Source organism: Quercus suber, unplaced genomic scaffold, assembly GCF_002906115.3.
Source record: "Quercus suber isolate HL8 unplaced genomic scaffold, Cork oak 2.0 scaffold_160, whole genome shotgun sequence".
NCBI lineage: Eukaryota > Viridiplantae > Streptophyta > Magnoliopsida > Fagales > Fagaceae > Quercus > Quercus suber.
This window is the reverse complement of record NW_027069621.1, coordinates 1,151,568-1,166,422: the sequence shown is the minus strand read 5'-3', so window position 1 is coordinate 1,166,422 and position 14,855 is coordinate 1,151,568. Positions and strand designations below refer to the sequence as shown.

Below are 14,855 nucleotides of genomic sequence, written 5' to 3'. Positions count from 1 at the left end.
AAACAGAGTGGTGGCCTTTGAAGTTACTGATTAGCCATGGACTGTATTGAATGTTGGTGCTAGCTACCTGGATAAACAAAAATCTAACCTATAAGGTAGGTGAAATAAGACAAAATGAAATAAGTAGAGTAGATTAAGAACCAAAGTGGAGAATCAATTGAGTTTCAAGGACATATGGGTAGAAATGATTACATGTTATAAAATTATTATTTCTGTTCTCAGTTAAGACTTGAATTAGAACTTAGAAATGCAATAGTAGTCTGTTTGATTATTTTTTCTAAGAATGATTTTTTAAAGATTGAAGAGAATAAAGAATGAATTCACAAACAAAATGTTTTCAGTTATAACTTCTATTTTCCCTTAAACTGAAAGAACATTATTGAATAGACCAAATAAGACCGAAGTCAGAATGGACCGAAATTACCAAATTGGATTGAATAGATTGAATAAGACCAAAGTGGACCTAGTAAGACTAATGTGAACCGAATAGAACCGAATAGGACCAACCTAGACAGAATGGATCGAATAGAATCAAATTGGACCGAATAAGACCAAAGTAAACAGAGTGGACCGAATAAGACTGAAGTGGATTGAGTAGAACCAAGTAAGACCAAATTGGACCAAATAAGACTAAAGTAACCATAATGGACCGAATAAGACTGACGTAGACAGAATAGGACAGAAGCGGATTGAATAGGACCGAATAAGACCAAAGTGGGCTGAATAAGAATAAAAGTGGACCGATTAGGACCAATGTGAATCGAATAGGACCAACCTCGACAAAATGGACTGAATAGACCGAATAGGAGCAAAGTGGACCGAATAAGATAAAAGTGGGACAAATAGGACTGAGTAGACTGAACATGAGCAAATTGGACCGAATTAGACCGGAATTTTTTTTTTTTTAAATCTTTAAATTTAAATGTTTAGACACTAAAGTATTTTTTTTATATGTATTTCCTAAAAAATATAAAAAGGTATCATCAAAGGGTTTGAATTTTATGATATTTTTTTTACCTATACTACTCTTTTTTTTTTCTCTTTTTTTTACATATATGTTATGTGCTTGATTTCAAGGAAATATGTGAGATTTTTATTAATAAGTAAATTAAACCTGTAATAAAATATAAACATTTAATCTATAGTCTACTTATTCAATAATTTGAAACCAAATGAGTTGAAAAAGAACCACTCAACTTTGTCCATAGTCTTCTATATTAAATTGTAGTTTTATAATAAAATGACTCTTACACTGTACAAACTTCTGAGCAGATTCCCACTCTAAGATTCAACTCTCTGTTAACCCTTTCCCCTAATCCAAGAATACAGCCAAGTTCACCCATCCTGAGTCAATTATGTGGCCCCAGACCTGCAGGGGACAACCCATTGAAGGTTCTAAAACAAGAAGGTTTACTCTAAAACCAACCCCACTATACGAATTTTAGAATAGTTTAAGAGAAGTGATTAGTTAATTATGGAATTTATCTATGTTTTGCACCATTGAGTTTGCTATCAATAAACCACATCAACGACTAGCTCTCTAAGAATGCTTTCAATAGAAGTGAATGTACATCTTTCACTTCTTGCAAGAATTACAATGCATCAAAAAATGAAGTAATACTGTTTGCAAAAGCCAAACAAGAAATGACCAACTAGGATGTGTAGTCTATAATAACAAAGGTTTACTCTCAGTAACACATGATTTGTTGAAGTTCATGTCTTGAAAAAGAACCCTTAAAAGCATAATGTAAGTCAACTCAACGCACCAACTAACTAATGCTGTAGGATCTTAGTGGGGCTTTGACCTCAAAAGAAGAAGAAAATTAAAAACAGAGAAGTCTTTGAAGTTACTGATTAGCTGGACTGCATTGAATCTTGGTGCTACTTTGATTTAAAAATCTAACCTATGAGGTAGGTGAAATAAGACATAACGAAATAAGTAGAGTAGATTCAGAACCAAAGTGGAGAATCAGTTGAATTTCAAGGACATATGGATAGAAATGATTACATATTATAAATTATTATGTCTCTTCTCAGTTAAGACTTACAAGTTAGAACTTAGAAATGCAAAAGTAGTCTGTTTGGTAATGAAGTAATACTGTTTGCAAAAGCCAAACAAGAAATGACCAACTAGGATGTGTAGTCTATAATAACAAAGGTTTACTCTCAGTAACACATGATTTGTTGAAGTTCATGTCTTGAAAAAGAACCCTTAAAAGCATAATGTAAGTCAACTCAACGCACCAACTAACTAATGCTGTAGGATCTTAGTGGGGCTTTGACCTCAAAAGAAGAAGAAAATTAAAAACAGAGAAGTCTTTGAAGTTACTGATTAGCTGGACTGCATTGAATCTTGGTGCTACTTTGATTTAAAAATCTAACCTATGAGGTAGGTGAAATAAGACATAACGAAATAAGTAGAGTAGATTCAGAACCAAAGTGGAGAATCAGTTGAATTTCAAGGACATATGGATAGAAATGATTACATATTATAAATTATTATGTCTCTTCTCAGTTAAGACTTACAAGTTAGAACTTAGAAATGCAAAAGTAGTCTGTTTGGCTATGTTTTCTAAGAATGATTTTTTTAAAGATTGTAGAGAATAAAGAAATTCACAAACAAAATGTTTTCAGTTATTTCATATTTGGAGAAAAGTTTAAAGTTTTGCTTCCCTTATATTGAAAACACGTTATTGAATAGACCGAAGTCAGAATGGACCAAATTAGATTGAATGGACCAAATAAAACCAAAGTAGACCTAATAAGACCAATGTGGACCGAATAAGACAAACTTGGACAGAATGGACCAAATAGAACTGAATGAATGGAAGTAGATTGAATAGGACCGAATAAGACCAAAGTGGGCCGAATCTATATATATACTAATAGCCAAAGCCCAAAGAAAATCCATTTAGATTTTAATTGGATTCTCAATTTTGCACTATGTGTCCCATTTGATTTTTAATTTTGTGCCAAAAATCGAAGAGTCCAAATCCAATTAAATTCTAAATCACACACACACACACACACACAAATAATGAGAAACCATTACATATTTTAGAAATATATGATTTAAAAAAAGTGCAAGCTAATACTATGTATAATTTGAATATCTTCTGAAAAAAATGTATAATTGTAATTGTTTTTAATTGTACCAATGCATATACATGGGGCTACACACTAGTAAGAATAAAAGTGGAGTGAATAGGACCAATGTGAACTGAATAGAACTAACCTAGAAAGAATAAACCAAATAGAACCATAGTGGACCAAATATGACCAAAGTGAAACGAATAGAACAAGTTGGACAAAATAAGACTGGATTTTTTTTTTATAATTTATAAATATTAATCTTTAGACACTTTAAAGTATCTTTTTATATATATATTTCCTTAGAAATATAAAAAGTATTATCAAGTGGTTTGAATTTTGTTGCATTTTTTTTACTTATGCTACTCCTTTTTTTCTAAGATATATGTTATGTGCATGACTCTAGGGAAATATGCGAGATTTTTATTAATATGTAAATTAGACCATATAATAAAATGTAAAAATTTAATCTATAGTCTATTTATTCAATATTTTGAAACCAAATGGGTTGAAAAGAACCACTCAACTTTCTCAATAGTTTTCTATATTAAATTTTAGTTCTATAATATATTTTTTAGAAAAAAAAAATTTCGATCAACATTATAGGGATAAGGGCCCAAAAATTATATATTAGGCCATGGGTCTTATCCGAGGACAGGGGCACGTCCGAAGGGGTGCAGATAATTATGAGGGCTTCCAATTTTAAAGTCTCATAAGTAATGAATGAATGGAGGGTGATCCGAGGAGGAACTCCTCCTTGGATATGATGAGTACAGTTCAAATCTGTGTTTCAACAATCAAGGTGACCTTCCAAGAAGATCCTAAGATAAGAACGTGCATCGTACACGTAAAAGGATGATGGGAACTCAGAAATATCTAAGGAAAAGCTGCTACCACCGCATTAAATGTACTGCAGCTACTTTTCTAGCCGCATTTATGTGGAGAAAACCCTTGAACAGTGCTTCCTTGGCTATCGCAACTCACAGAGAGCTAGAAGAGGTGTCTGATGAGACAGACACTCAAGTAGTGGCTTGGACGATTGACAAATGAAGGGCCAAGATCACCGGGAATGAGATATATAATGTAAGAAACCCTAGAAGGAATGGGGATCGGAGGAAGGGAGAAAGGAGTCGATAGCCATCACAGTTGCACTTTTAATCAGTTCTATCAATCTATACCAAGACTTGTCTCCTCGGACAGTGAACTTATTAAGTCCTATATGCCCTGTTCTTGCTTGATCGTCTTTTGAATCCATATTAGCCATTGTTAAATTCACTAGGGCCTAGTTCTTTGACTCACTCTTTACAAATTCATTATATTGGACTCACTGGACCAAGATCCCATACCTCTTAGGCTTGAGCAGCAAATCATGTCCTTACAATTGACACCGTCTGTGGGAAGAACTTGTGCGATAGTGAGCGCAATGGTCAGCTATGGTAGGTTCAGGTCCACACCAAGCGGAATCTGTGGCATCCCAACGGGAAAACCCTTTCACCAACCCTAAGCGTAGAGGAGATCGAGAATGCAGTGTACACACTATGCACACAAGCAAAAGCCATACTCGAGCCAGAAGTCACGTCTCTTAAAACTAGCATAACAGAGCCATGCAGTTGGAAATTGACCAGTTAAAGAGGGAACTACGCCATGCACGGTGAAGGCGAACTCCCTCTAACTCTGATGTTTCTTTTGATGACAGAAGGGACGTCAGTTACAGGTGAAGATCTCGAACCCCGCCCAGCGAGTCTTTCTCCTACGAAGAGGAAAACCATCGCGAACGGAGGGTCAGAAGCCCGCCTCACAAAGGCGTGCGAAATGATGCTGTGAGCAAGGCCTTGGACCAAATCTCGAAGTCATCATTCACGCGCAAAATCGAGGGGGCTAAACTTCCTCGACAATTCACTCAGCTTGCTTTCACCATGTATAACGATAGAATAGACTCCGTGGAGCTTATGAGCCATTTCAATTAAAGAATGGCTGTCCATTCCAAAGACAGAGTCTTGATGTGCAAGGTTTTCCCATCCAGTTTGGGACTCGTTGCGATGAGATGGTTCGACAACCTGAAGGCAGATTCCATAAGTTCCTTTAAGGAGCTCACCCAGGCATTTTTTTCCCACTTCGTCATCTGCAACATGGTTCCTCGGCCTTTAGCTTCCCTACTGTCCTTAAGTATGCGAGAGGGAGAGACCTTGAAAACGTATTCGGATAGATACTGGGAGATGTTCAATCAAATAGATGGTGACTTTGATGATGTGACCATCAGTACCTTCAAGCTCGGCCTCCCGACTGAGCACGGTTTGAGGAAATCTCTAACTGGCAAGCCTGTCACCAGTGTACGCCAACTCATGGACTAGATCGATAAGTATAAAAGGATTAAGGAAGACCAACAGCAGGAGAAAGGAAAAGATAAGATTATCCCTCAGGAGAGGAGGGATTTCAGGGCGGATTGGTATAGTAACAACCGACCACGGAGGGATTTTGCTAGACAGTCATGATCTGCCAACCCTCAGGCGATCAATGCTGTGTTCCGAGAGCCAGTGCATCAAGTTCTGGAGAAGATTAGGAATGAGCCATTCTTTAAATGGCCAAATAAAATAGCAGAAAACCTTACAAGATGCAACTATAGTCTCTATTGCCAGTACCACCAAGACCATGGACACACCATAAAAAATTGTAAAAGTCTGTGGGAGCACCTGGACCAGCTCATCCGTGAAGAAAAGTTAAAACAACTCTTGCACCACTCTAGTGGTCAGAGGGGGCCAAACAAACTCAGAATCCCAGAGAAATGATTCTTTGAGACCTCTTTTGGGAACGATAAATGTCATGTTCACTGCTCCAGGGAGAACTGGGTCCTGCCCTTCCAGGGTGATGTTTGTGGCTCGGCTTTTTGTCGAGGACAATAATCAAGACCCAAAGAAGGCTAGACTAGAGATCCAACCAGTTTTGGGCTTTTCGGACGAGGATAAAATCGGAACCATCCAACCCCACGATGATGCTTTGGTGATTACCCTCAAGATTGAGGGATATGATGTGCAGAGGGTGATGGTGAACCAAGGCAGTGGCGCCGAGATAATGTACCCGAACCTATATAAGGGGCTGAACTTGAAACCCGAGGACTTAACACCCTACAGCTCGCCCCTGGTGAGTTTTGATGCGAAGGTCATCATCTCGAAGGGCCAAATTAGACTACCCGTGCAAATTGGTTCAAAAATAGTGGAGGTAGACTTCATCGTGGTGGACACTTATTCACCCTACACAGCCATTGTGGCCAGGCCTTGTCTTCACACCCTAAGAGCCGTTTCTTCTACTCTACACCATAAGGTGAAATACCCATCAAGGGGCCAGGTTAAGGAGATCCTGAAAAATCAATATGTGGCTAGGCAATGCCTAGTGACTGCCATCCGGCATCAGCCCAAGGTCGAGTCCTAGGCCCATGGCGAGGGGGCTTATAGCAATTAAAAACTCCGGCGTTTCCTATCGGTGGGTCGGCCAAGGAAGCGAAATGTGAGAATTTGGTAAAGGCTGTTGTTAGTGACGATTCGGAGAAATTTTTTCAAATTGGGGCTTAGCTACCTCCTCTAGAAAAGGAAGAGCTAGTAGAGTTTCTTAGAAAAAACGTTGATGTCTTCACATGGAGTGCTTACAAAGCCTCGGCGGTGGACCCGAACTTCATCTACCATCATCTAAATGTTAATCCATCTGCTATTTCCAAGAGGCAACCTCCTCGGCGCTTGTCTTGGGAACACTCTGATGCTGTCAAAGATGAGGTGAAGAAATTAAAGTAGGCAGGGGCTATCAAGGAGGTATTTTACCCTGAGTGGTTAGCCAATATTGTGGTGGTGAAGAAGAAGAGTGGGAAATGATGAATGTGCGTGGACTTCACAGATCTAAATAGGGCTTGCCCAAAGGATCCTTTCCCTATGCCTAAGATAGATTAGTTAGTGGACGCAATTGTAGGCCATCCTCGAATGAGTTTCCTAGACGCCTTTCAGGGATACCACCAAATGCCACTAGCCCTAAATGATCAGGAGAAGACAACTTTCGTCACTCCCATAGGAAACTACCACTACAAAGTGATGCACTTCGGTTTGAAGAATGCGGGGTCTACCTATCAAAAGATGATAACTAGGATGTTTGAATCGCAGTTAGGCAAGAGCATTGAGGTCTATATAGACGACATGGTGGTAAAAAGCAAGGTAGTGTTCAAACACTTAGGAGACCTCAGGAACATATTCAAAATTCTGAGGAAACACAAGTTGCGCCTCAACGCTTCAAAGTGTTCCTTTGGTATGAGATCAGGCAAATTTATGGGCTACATGGTAACCCATAGGGGAATTGAAGTTAACCCTGACCAAATTAAAGCAATCAACAATTTACAACCACCTCGAAATTCTAAGGAAGTCTAGAAACTGACCAAAGTGACTGCTGTCCTAAACCAGTTTATCTCTCGGTCAGCGGATAGGTGCCGACCTTTCTTCCTACTGATAAATAAATGGAAGGGGTTCCAATGGACTGAGGAGTGTGCCTTGGCCTTCCAACAGCTTAAGGATTATTTCTCTCGACCTCCTATCATGTCCTGCCCTAAGGTTGACAAAGGCCTATTCGCTTATATTGCTGTGGCTCCTCATGCTGTAAGTTTGGTCCTCATACGAGTTGATGGCGGCATGCAAAAGTCAGTTTATTATGTGAGCAGGTCACTACATGAGGCCGAGATCTACTATCTACAACTGGAAAAGGTCATTCTGGCAGTGGTACACACCACACGCAAACTCCCCCATTACTTTCAGGCACACACAATTATTGTCCTAACTCAACTTCCACTCAGAGCTCTGCTTCGAAACGCTGATTACACGGAGAAGATTGCTAAATAGGCCACAGTCTTAGGGGCTTTCGACATCAAATACATGCCTCGCACTTCTGTCAAGGGTTAAGTCCTTGCGGATCTGGTAGTCGAGTTTGCTGAATCCTTGTTAGAAGAAGTAATGGAAACACAACACATGGATGGAAAATCGGTTCGCATGATCTCCTAGTAGGGCCCCCTATCCTGGAAAGTGTACGTTGATGGTGTAACGAATCAGAAGGGTTCCGAAGTGGGGTTAGTGCTAGTATCCCCCGAAGGGATCACCATCGAGAAATCATTAAGATTGGGATTCTCGGCCACTAATAACGAAGCTAAATATGAGGCTCTACTGATAGGAATGGCTATGGTGCAAAAAATAGGCAGAAAGGCCATAGATATGTTTTTGGACTCCAAATTGGTCGTCAGACAAGTCAAAGGAGAATTTGAAGCGAGGGAAGAAAGAATGCAAGGATACTTGTGTCAAGTTAGGCACCTACAACCAGAATTCGAATCTTTCAACCTGTTGCGCATCCCAGGAGCGAAAACACGCATGCCAATTCCTTAGCCACACTCGCAACCTCCTCAGCGCATAGCTTACCTCAGGTCATCCTTGTGGAAGACCTATGCAAACCCACGAAAATGAACAGAGAGGTGGTTCATGTTCACCAAGTTAGGGTGGGGCTTAGCTGGATGGACCCCATAGTACTGTTCTTAAAAGAGGACACTCTACCCGAGGAGAAATCAGAAGTAGACCAAGTATGTAGAAAAGCTCCTCGGTTCTGGCTATCCGAGGACCAAAAGTTATACAAACGCTCCTTTTTTGGGCCATACCTGTTGTGCATACATCTCGAGGCAACATAATTACTTCTTGAGGAGTTACATGAGAGGATTTGCGGAAGCCATATCGGAGGCAAATCCTTGGCTTATAGAGCCATCAATCAAGGCTATTGGTGGCCAAATATGCAAAAGGAAGCACAAGAATATGTAAAGAAGTACGATCAGTGCCAAAAATTTGCAACAAACATACACCAACCGGGAGGAGTCCTTAATCCACTGTCCAGCCCATGGCCATTCGCTCAATAAGGCTTAGACATTATGGGCCCTTTCCCTAAGGCAGTAGGAAACAAGAGATACCTGTTGGTCGCCACGGACTACTTTACTAAGTGGGTCAAAGTCGAACCTCTAGCAAACATCAGAGACATGGATGCCAAGAAGTTTGTATGGAAGAACATTTTCACACGATTCGGAGTCCCTCGTACCCTCATCTCGGACAACGGCCTCTAATTTGATAGCAAATCTTTTAGGAGATACTACTGTGCTTTGGGAATTAAGAACAAATACTCTACCCCAGCTTATCCCCAAGGGAACAGACAAGCCGAGGCTGTTAACAAGGTCATAGTAAATGGACTTAAGAAGAGATTGGCTGATGCGAAAGGAAAATGGGTGGAAGAGCTGCCACACGTCCTCTGGACATACTGAACCACGCCTAGCATGATCCACCAAGAAAACCCCCTTCCCGATGACTTATGGAGCTGAAGCTGTTATCCTTCTAGAGACTGGCTTCCCGACGTTGAGGACAAGTTCTTTCGATCCGAGCAATAACAACGGACTACTGGAGAAGGGCTTAGACTTGATTAAAGAGAGAAGGGAAAATGCAATGGTCCAACTAGCATACTACCAACACAAGCTCAAGTAGGGTTACGATGTCAATGTGAAGCTGAGACCATTAGCACTTTGCGATTTGGTGTTGAGAAAAGTTTTGGGTACTGCAAAGAACCCAGCATGGGGAAAGCTAGGACCCAACTGGGAAGGGTTATATCGCATCACCGCAATGGCTGGTATAGGAGCATACTTTCTTAAAAACTTGGATGAACATGTAATACCACACTCGTGGAATGTAAACAACCTGAAAATGTATTATTATTAATGAAAGTTTCCTTTGTCAAATGTGTCCATTTGTTGTATAAAGGCATTCCACTTCCTATTTTTCTTTCTTTATAAGTGTTTAAACTGAACCATAGTCATGCCTGAAGTCCTCGGACCAGATGCTATGGGAAAATTAACACACTACGACATCTCTTATAAGTGTTAAACAAATCCTAAGTTATGTGAGGTCTCTCCCAAAGCATATGGTCTGAGGACTCAAGCATGACTAAGGTTTAGTTTAAACACTTATAAAAGATGTCATTGAGTGTTAATTTAACACACCATGACATTCTCCATTTTTTTTTTTAAATGTCAAATAGAACCTGAACTATGTCAGGCTCCTCAGACCGCATACTTTGGTAGAATTAACATTGTGTTATCTATGTGTTTCTCACTAAGTGTCAAGACAGATAGCCAACTCCTCAGATTGATAACTCTGGGTAAGTTAAATGCCTTGATTATTTACCCAAGCGTAAGTTTATTATTGGTCGTTACTAGATTCGGCCATCATTACAAAGAGAGTAATTCACAGTACAAATGTGGGGTAAATCTCTTTGTTCGTGTAAAATAATCTGCAAGTGCACAGAATCGTAACAAGTAGTAAAGTGTTTTTAGAAAACGAATGTCGAACCCACAAGGATTAACTATGTTATTGAATACCAAAATTCACTAAATTAATTACTATTTGGAAAATCGAAAATAAATGGAACGTTCTATTCTCTGAATTAAATTAAACTATTTAATAAAAATAAATCTACGAATAAAAAGAATTAACAAAGCGTAAAAATCTAACAGTGAAAAAATATGATAAGAATGGATCTAGAGCAGTTGATTTCACCTAACAAATCCCACACAATTTATTCTTCCTAATTATTAAATTCTAATAATCTCCCGTTGATGATTAAAAATTCCTTAAGTATTCAATATCTTCTCTCGAATAATATCAAAAATATCTTCAACTAACAATTCCATATCTCTATGTGAATTTAATTAATTGGAGACTCATTACGTACTTTGAATTTTTTGAAAAATCACACTAGTCGCAGTAAAACATCTCTACTTTTGCTCAACTAATGGTGTTTAATTCTAGAACTAAAATAACAAATCACCTCTCGGTCTCATTGTAATTCAATTTATCAAACTATAATTTGTAAAAAATAGTAAGCATTAAGAATAAGAATTAAACACTCAATCATGGAAATATTAAAAATAAAATAACTCAAAAAATAAATTGTGTGTTCATTGCTAGACTACATCACTGCTCTAGAAAATAAAATTTAGTTCATAATAAAATTGAAAAGAAAACAAATAAAACTTATGTCTTTCATCTGCATTGGTTGATCAACATGAAGCTCTCGCCTTTGTCTCAGATCCTCCTCTTCATAAAGATTCCCAAAAGCAAATTCTTCTATGCAGCAGCCCTCTTTTTCCTCTCAGGTTTCTCTTCTCTCCCTCTTTTTTTCCCTAAAGAGCCTTTAAATAGGTCAAGGAATCCTATTCCCATTTGGAGAAAATCCCAGATTTTTAGGCTTCACTTAACCGATGATTTTGGCCCATTTAATGTCAGAATTCAGACTTTCGGTAAACTACAAAGTTATAGCCCTTTAAGTTAACTTTTCGGCCCAACTTGAATCATCTCGATTGGAATCTGAGCCAAAAGTTATGTCAAAAATACTAACTGATGTGCAAGCTGGAATCCTAATCTGAATTAGACTTGGATTTAATTGGCTTAGCCCCACTTTGCATGTAAAGCCCTTGTAAATTAATCTGAAATCTTCTCATTCCTTCAAAGAACAAATGAATAGATAAATATAAATAAAAATCAAATAAATCAAAAGAAATAAAGGAAAACTAACAATTTTAATAAATAAGAGGATAATAAAAATCATGTAAAAATTACACTTATCACTCTTCATCGTTGATACTTAGTCAAATTATTTGCACTGGCAGGATACTTTTGCTAGTTTTTATTAGAGCTAAATTGGCAGTAACTCAAGTTCATGTACAATAGCAATAAGCTTGAAAACATTTAAAGCAAAAACATAAGAGATAGAAAGAAAGGTCCATTCATTAATCAAAAGGGTGAAATACATTGTGTTATGTGACAAAATATCACTACAAAAAATATATTACAAGAAAATCCTAAGGTTTAAGCCTTGGTCTTGGGGGCAAGAGGGTTTTCCTTCTAGCTCGGCTAGGAGGTGGCACCATCCTTAGCTTCAGGATCAGCTTCTTTATCTTGGAGCTCTGTTTCTTTTGTCTTAGCTTCACCTTCCTTGGCCTTAGTGGTGTCCTTGGCTCTTACTGAAGGCTTTTTCTCCTCGCCCTTGCTCTTGTCCTTAACCCCCTCAGCTCCCTGGCCATGATCACCAGCTTAACTAGATCCCATCAAAGCCTCAGGAGGAGGGAGAGCAACCTAAATGGTCAGAGGCTACTCCAAGGTCTTTAGAGCAGGGTTGGCAAGAGAAGGGATGGCATCTAGGACTTCACAGATGTCCGTATGGTAGTACACGCTCCCAAGCTGCCTCCACACTAAGTCTGCGGGGACGCCTGCAATGTTAAGGGCCCTATCCCATGACAAGTTACAGTAGTCCCTACACACTTCAGAAAGCTCCTTAGTGAGCCTCACTTGCGTCTCCTCAACACCGAGCTAGTAAGACGCCTGCTTCTCAGCCTCAAGTGCCTCTTTGGCCAGTTGGGCTGCCTTCTTAGCCTTCTTCAGCTAGGCCTTGAGGTCCAGAACTTGCTGTTTTTGGGTGGCCAGCTCAAGTTCCGTTGTATAGATCTTCTTACGCTAATCCTCGCCCTGCATCTTAGCGCTTTTTAAGCCAGCCACAGTGCTCAGGCGTTCCTTCTTTGAGACAGTGAGCTTGTTGGTCAGCTTAGTGTGCTCCTCTTTAAGTGCCCCTAAGATCTTCTCGGTCTCGACACGGGAGTGGGCCTCTGCTCTGGCTTGAATGCTTTTGTCCCTGACTCACTCCTCGACCACAAAAACCTGTTGAGTAACCTGCATAAAAATAACAGGAGAATTCCACGTGAGAAGAAGGAAAAAAAAATGACCAAATATATAATTCGAAAGATGTGTCAAGCCACTTACCATAGCAAGGTCCCTCTTTAGGGATAGGAAGAGGTCAGGTTGCTTAAAGTGCCTGTAAGCATCCATATCCCTCGACAGAAAAAGCGGTTGCTCAAGGGCTTCAGCAACATAGCACGAGTGCCCCCCTTGGAAGTTTTGGACTAAGGCGTCCCAAGGGATGGGGGCACCATCCACCTCCAATCTGGGGGACCACACTGACGGTAGTCGGCATACATCAACACCTTGGGAATCCTCCCTGCTCTCCATGGAGGAAGCCCGTTTGTCTTTCGTGTGCCTGGGCTGCTTCGCTCCCTTTGGAGGAACCACCTCACCCTTCTCTATGTCGTGCACCTCTGGCACTTTCTTCTTCTTCTTCTTCAGATCAGAATGGGGGAGCATCTCGGCCAAGGTCACATGGAAAGGAGGGGAAGGTGGAAGATTTGCTGGGACTTGGGACTTGTTGGTCTTTTTTGATGTTGACACTTTATTCCTCGCAGCCATAAGTTCCCGTAGACTTTTGCTTCCTTTGTTTAAAGTCATCCTATCTTCCTCTTCTTCGGAAGTGTTGTCTGGACGGGCAATCACAAGGACTAGAACGTGGACGCTGGATTGCCTGTCAAGTTTGTCATCGGCATCCGATACTGGAATGACTTGCACTCCCTGAGTCTCCTCCTCCATGAAACAAAATTTATCAATTTCCTCTTCAAGTGAGGAATTCGAAGAGGCAATCTCTTCTCCTCCCGCTGCTACTTCAGATGGAACCTGTTGAAATGGTTGTACTACTAGTGGAAGGTTCTGTAGATATGGGTGCAATACCAGCAGAAGATCGTCTCGAGATAGAAACCCGAGCTGTGACACGTCAATCCGGGCCAATCTGGGATCACCTGCCTTATGGCGTGACCTATCTCCTAGTATGTTTCTGAGATAGGCTAAAAGTGCAGAATCAGGTGGACGGCTCGCAACTGTCTATCCTCATTCACGAAGATTTTCGATCTCAGTAAGTAATTGAGTGCGGCAACGTTGGTCAGACTAAGTCGATGAGCTAGTTGTCTCTTATCTGAATAAATAGCCGAGAAGCAGGGCATGGTTATAAAATTAAAATCATCATTAAAAGCAAGCGAAACGAAAGGAACAAAATGTGGTCAGAGCTAAAAAGTCTAAATCTCTTGCTAAGGATCCTAACTCTAAGGTACCCTACCTGGCTCTCCCTTTCGGATGGGGCAATGGAGGTCATCATGCCATGCTCCCGAAGCTATAAGGTAATCATCTTTCATACCCTTGTTGGATCTGGGTAGACACGACACTAAGGATTTGAGGTAATATCCCGCGTTTTTTTTTGGAGTGACACTCGTACATGTGGACCACATCGTGCCAGGTGAGCTGCAGACCCAAGTGCTCGTTGAGAGCATCAACGCTACCCAAAACCCTGAATAGGTTGGGCGTGCACTAATGGGGCATATCCTATGGTTAAGGAGGTAATCTCGCTTTATCCTACCCGTGGGGAGAGTCATTCCCCCTTCTATGAAAGCTATCATGGGGATGATGACTTCCCCTTCTTCCCTATGGGTCACTACTTGTTTCGGAGAACAATACCGCAAGCCAACTTCCTAGGGTATATGGTACATATCTTTAAAGGCTTCTATTTTGGCCGGGGAAGTCTACTAGGCTCGCAAACCTACCCATATGGACAACCTAAGAAGAAGCGACTGGAATTTGCAAGTGAGGAGGTAAGAACTAGAAGGCCGAGACAGTTAGTCGAGGAGAAAAAGAAGTTTTGAAGAGATAGGTACTTACAAGAGTAAGTGAATGTGTTAAATCCTAAACCTTTAGGAAAGGAGTTACGGAAGCTCAGGAGCGCAGGGAGTTTGGTGAGTTGGAATGCTTGAAATCTCTAAAGAACTTGAAAATTCGTAAAGTAAAGGGGAG

The 14,855-nt window shown here is 40.3% G+C and overlaps 1 protein-coding gene across 1 annotated transcript; it reads left to right on the top strand.

Moving 5' to 3' along the window:
• Positions 1-5,910: 5,910 nt before the first annotated feature.
• Positions 5,911-6,516, top strand: LOC112025347 (uncharacterized). Its single transcript, XM_024058010.2, has one exon. The coding sequence runs from the start codon at positions 5,911-5,913 to the stop codon at positions 6,514-6,516; it is 606 nt and encodes a 201-aa protein (XP_023913778.2).
• Positions 6,517-14,855: the final 8,339 nt, after the last annotated feature.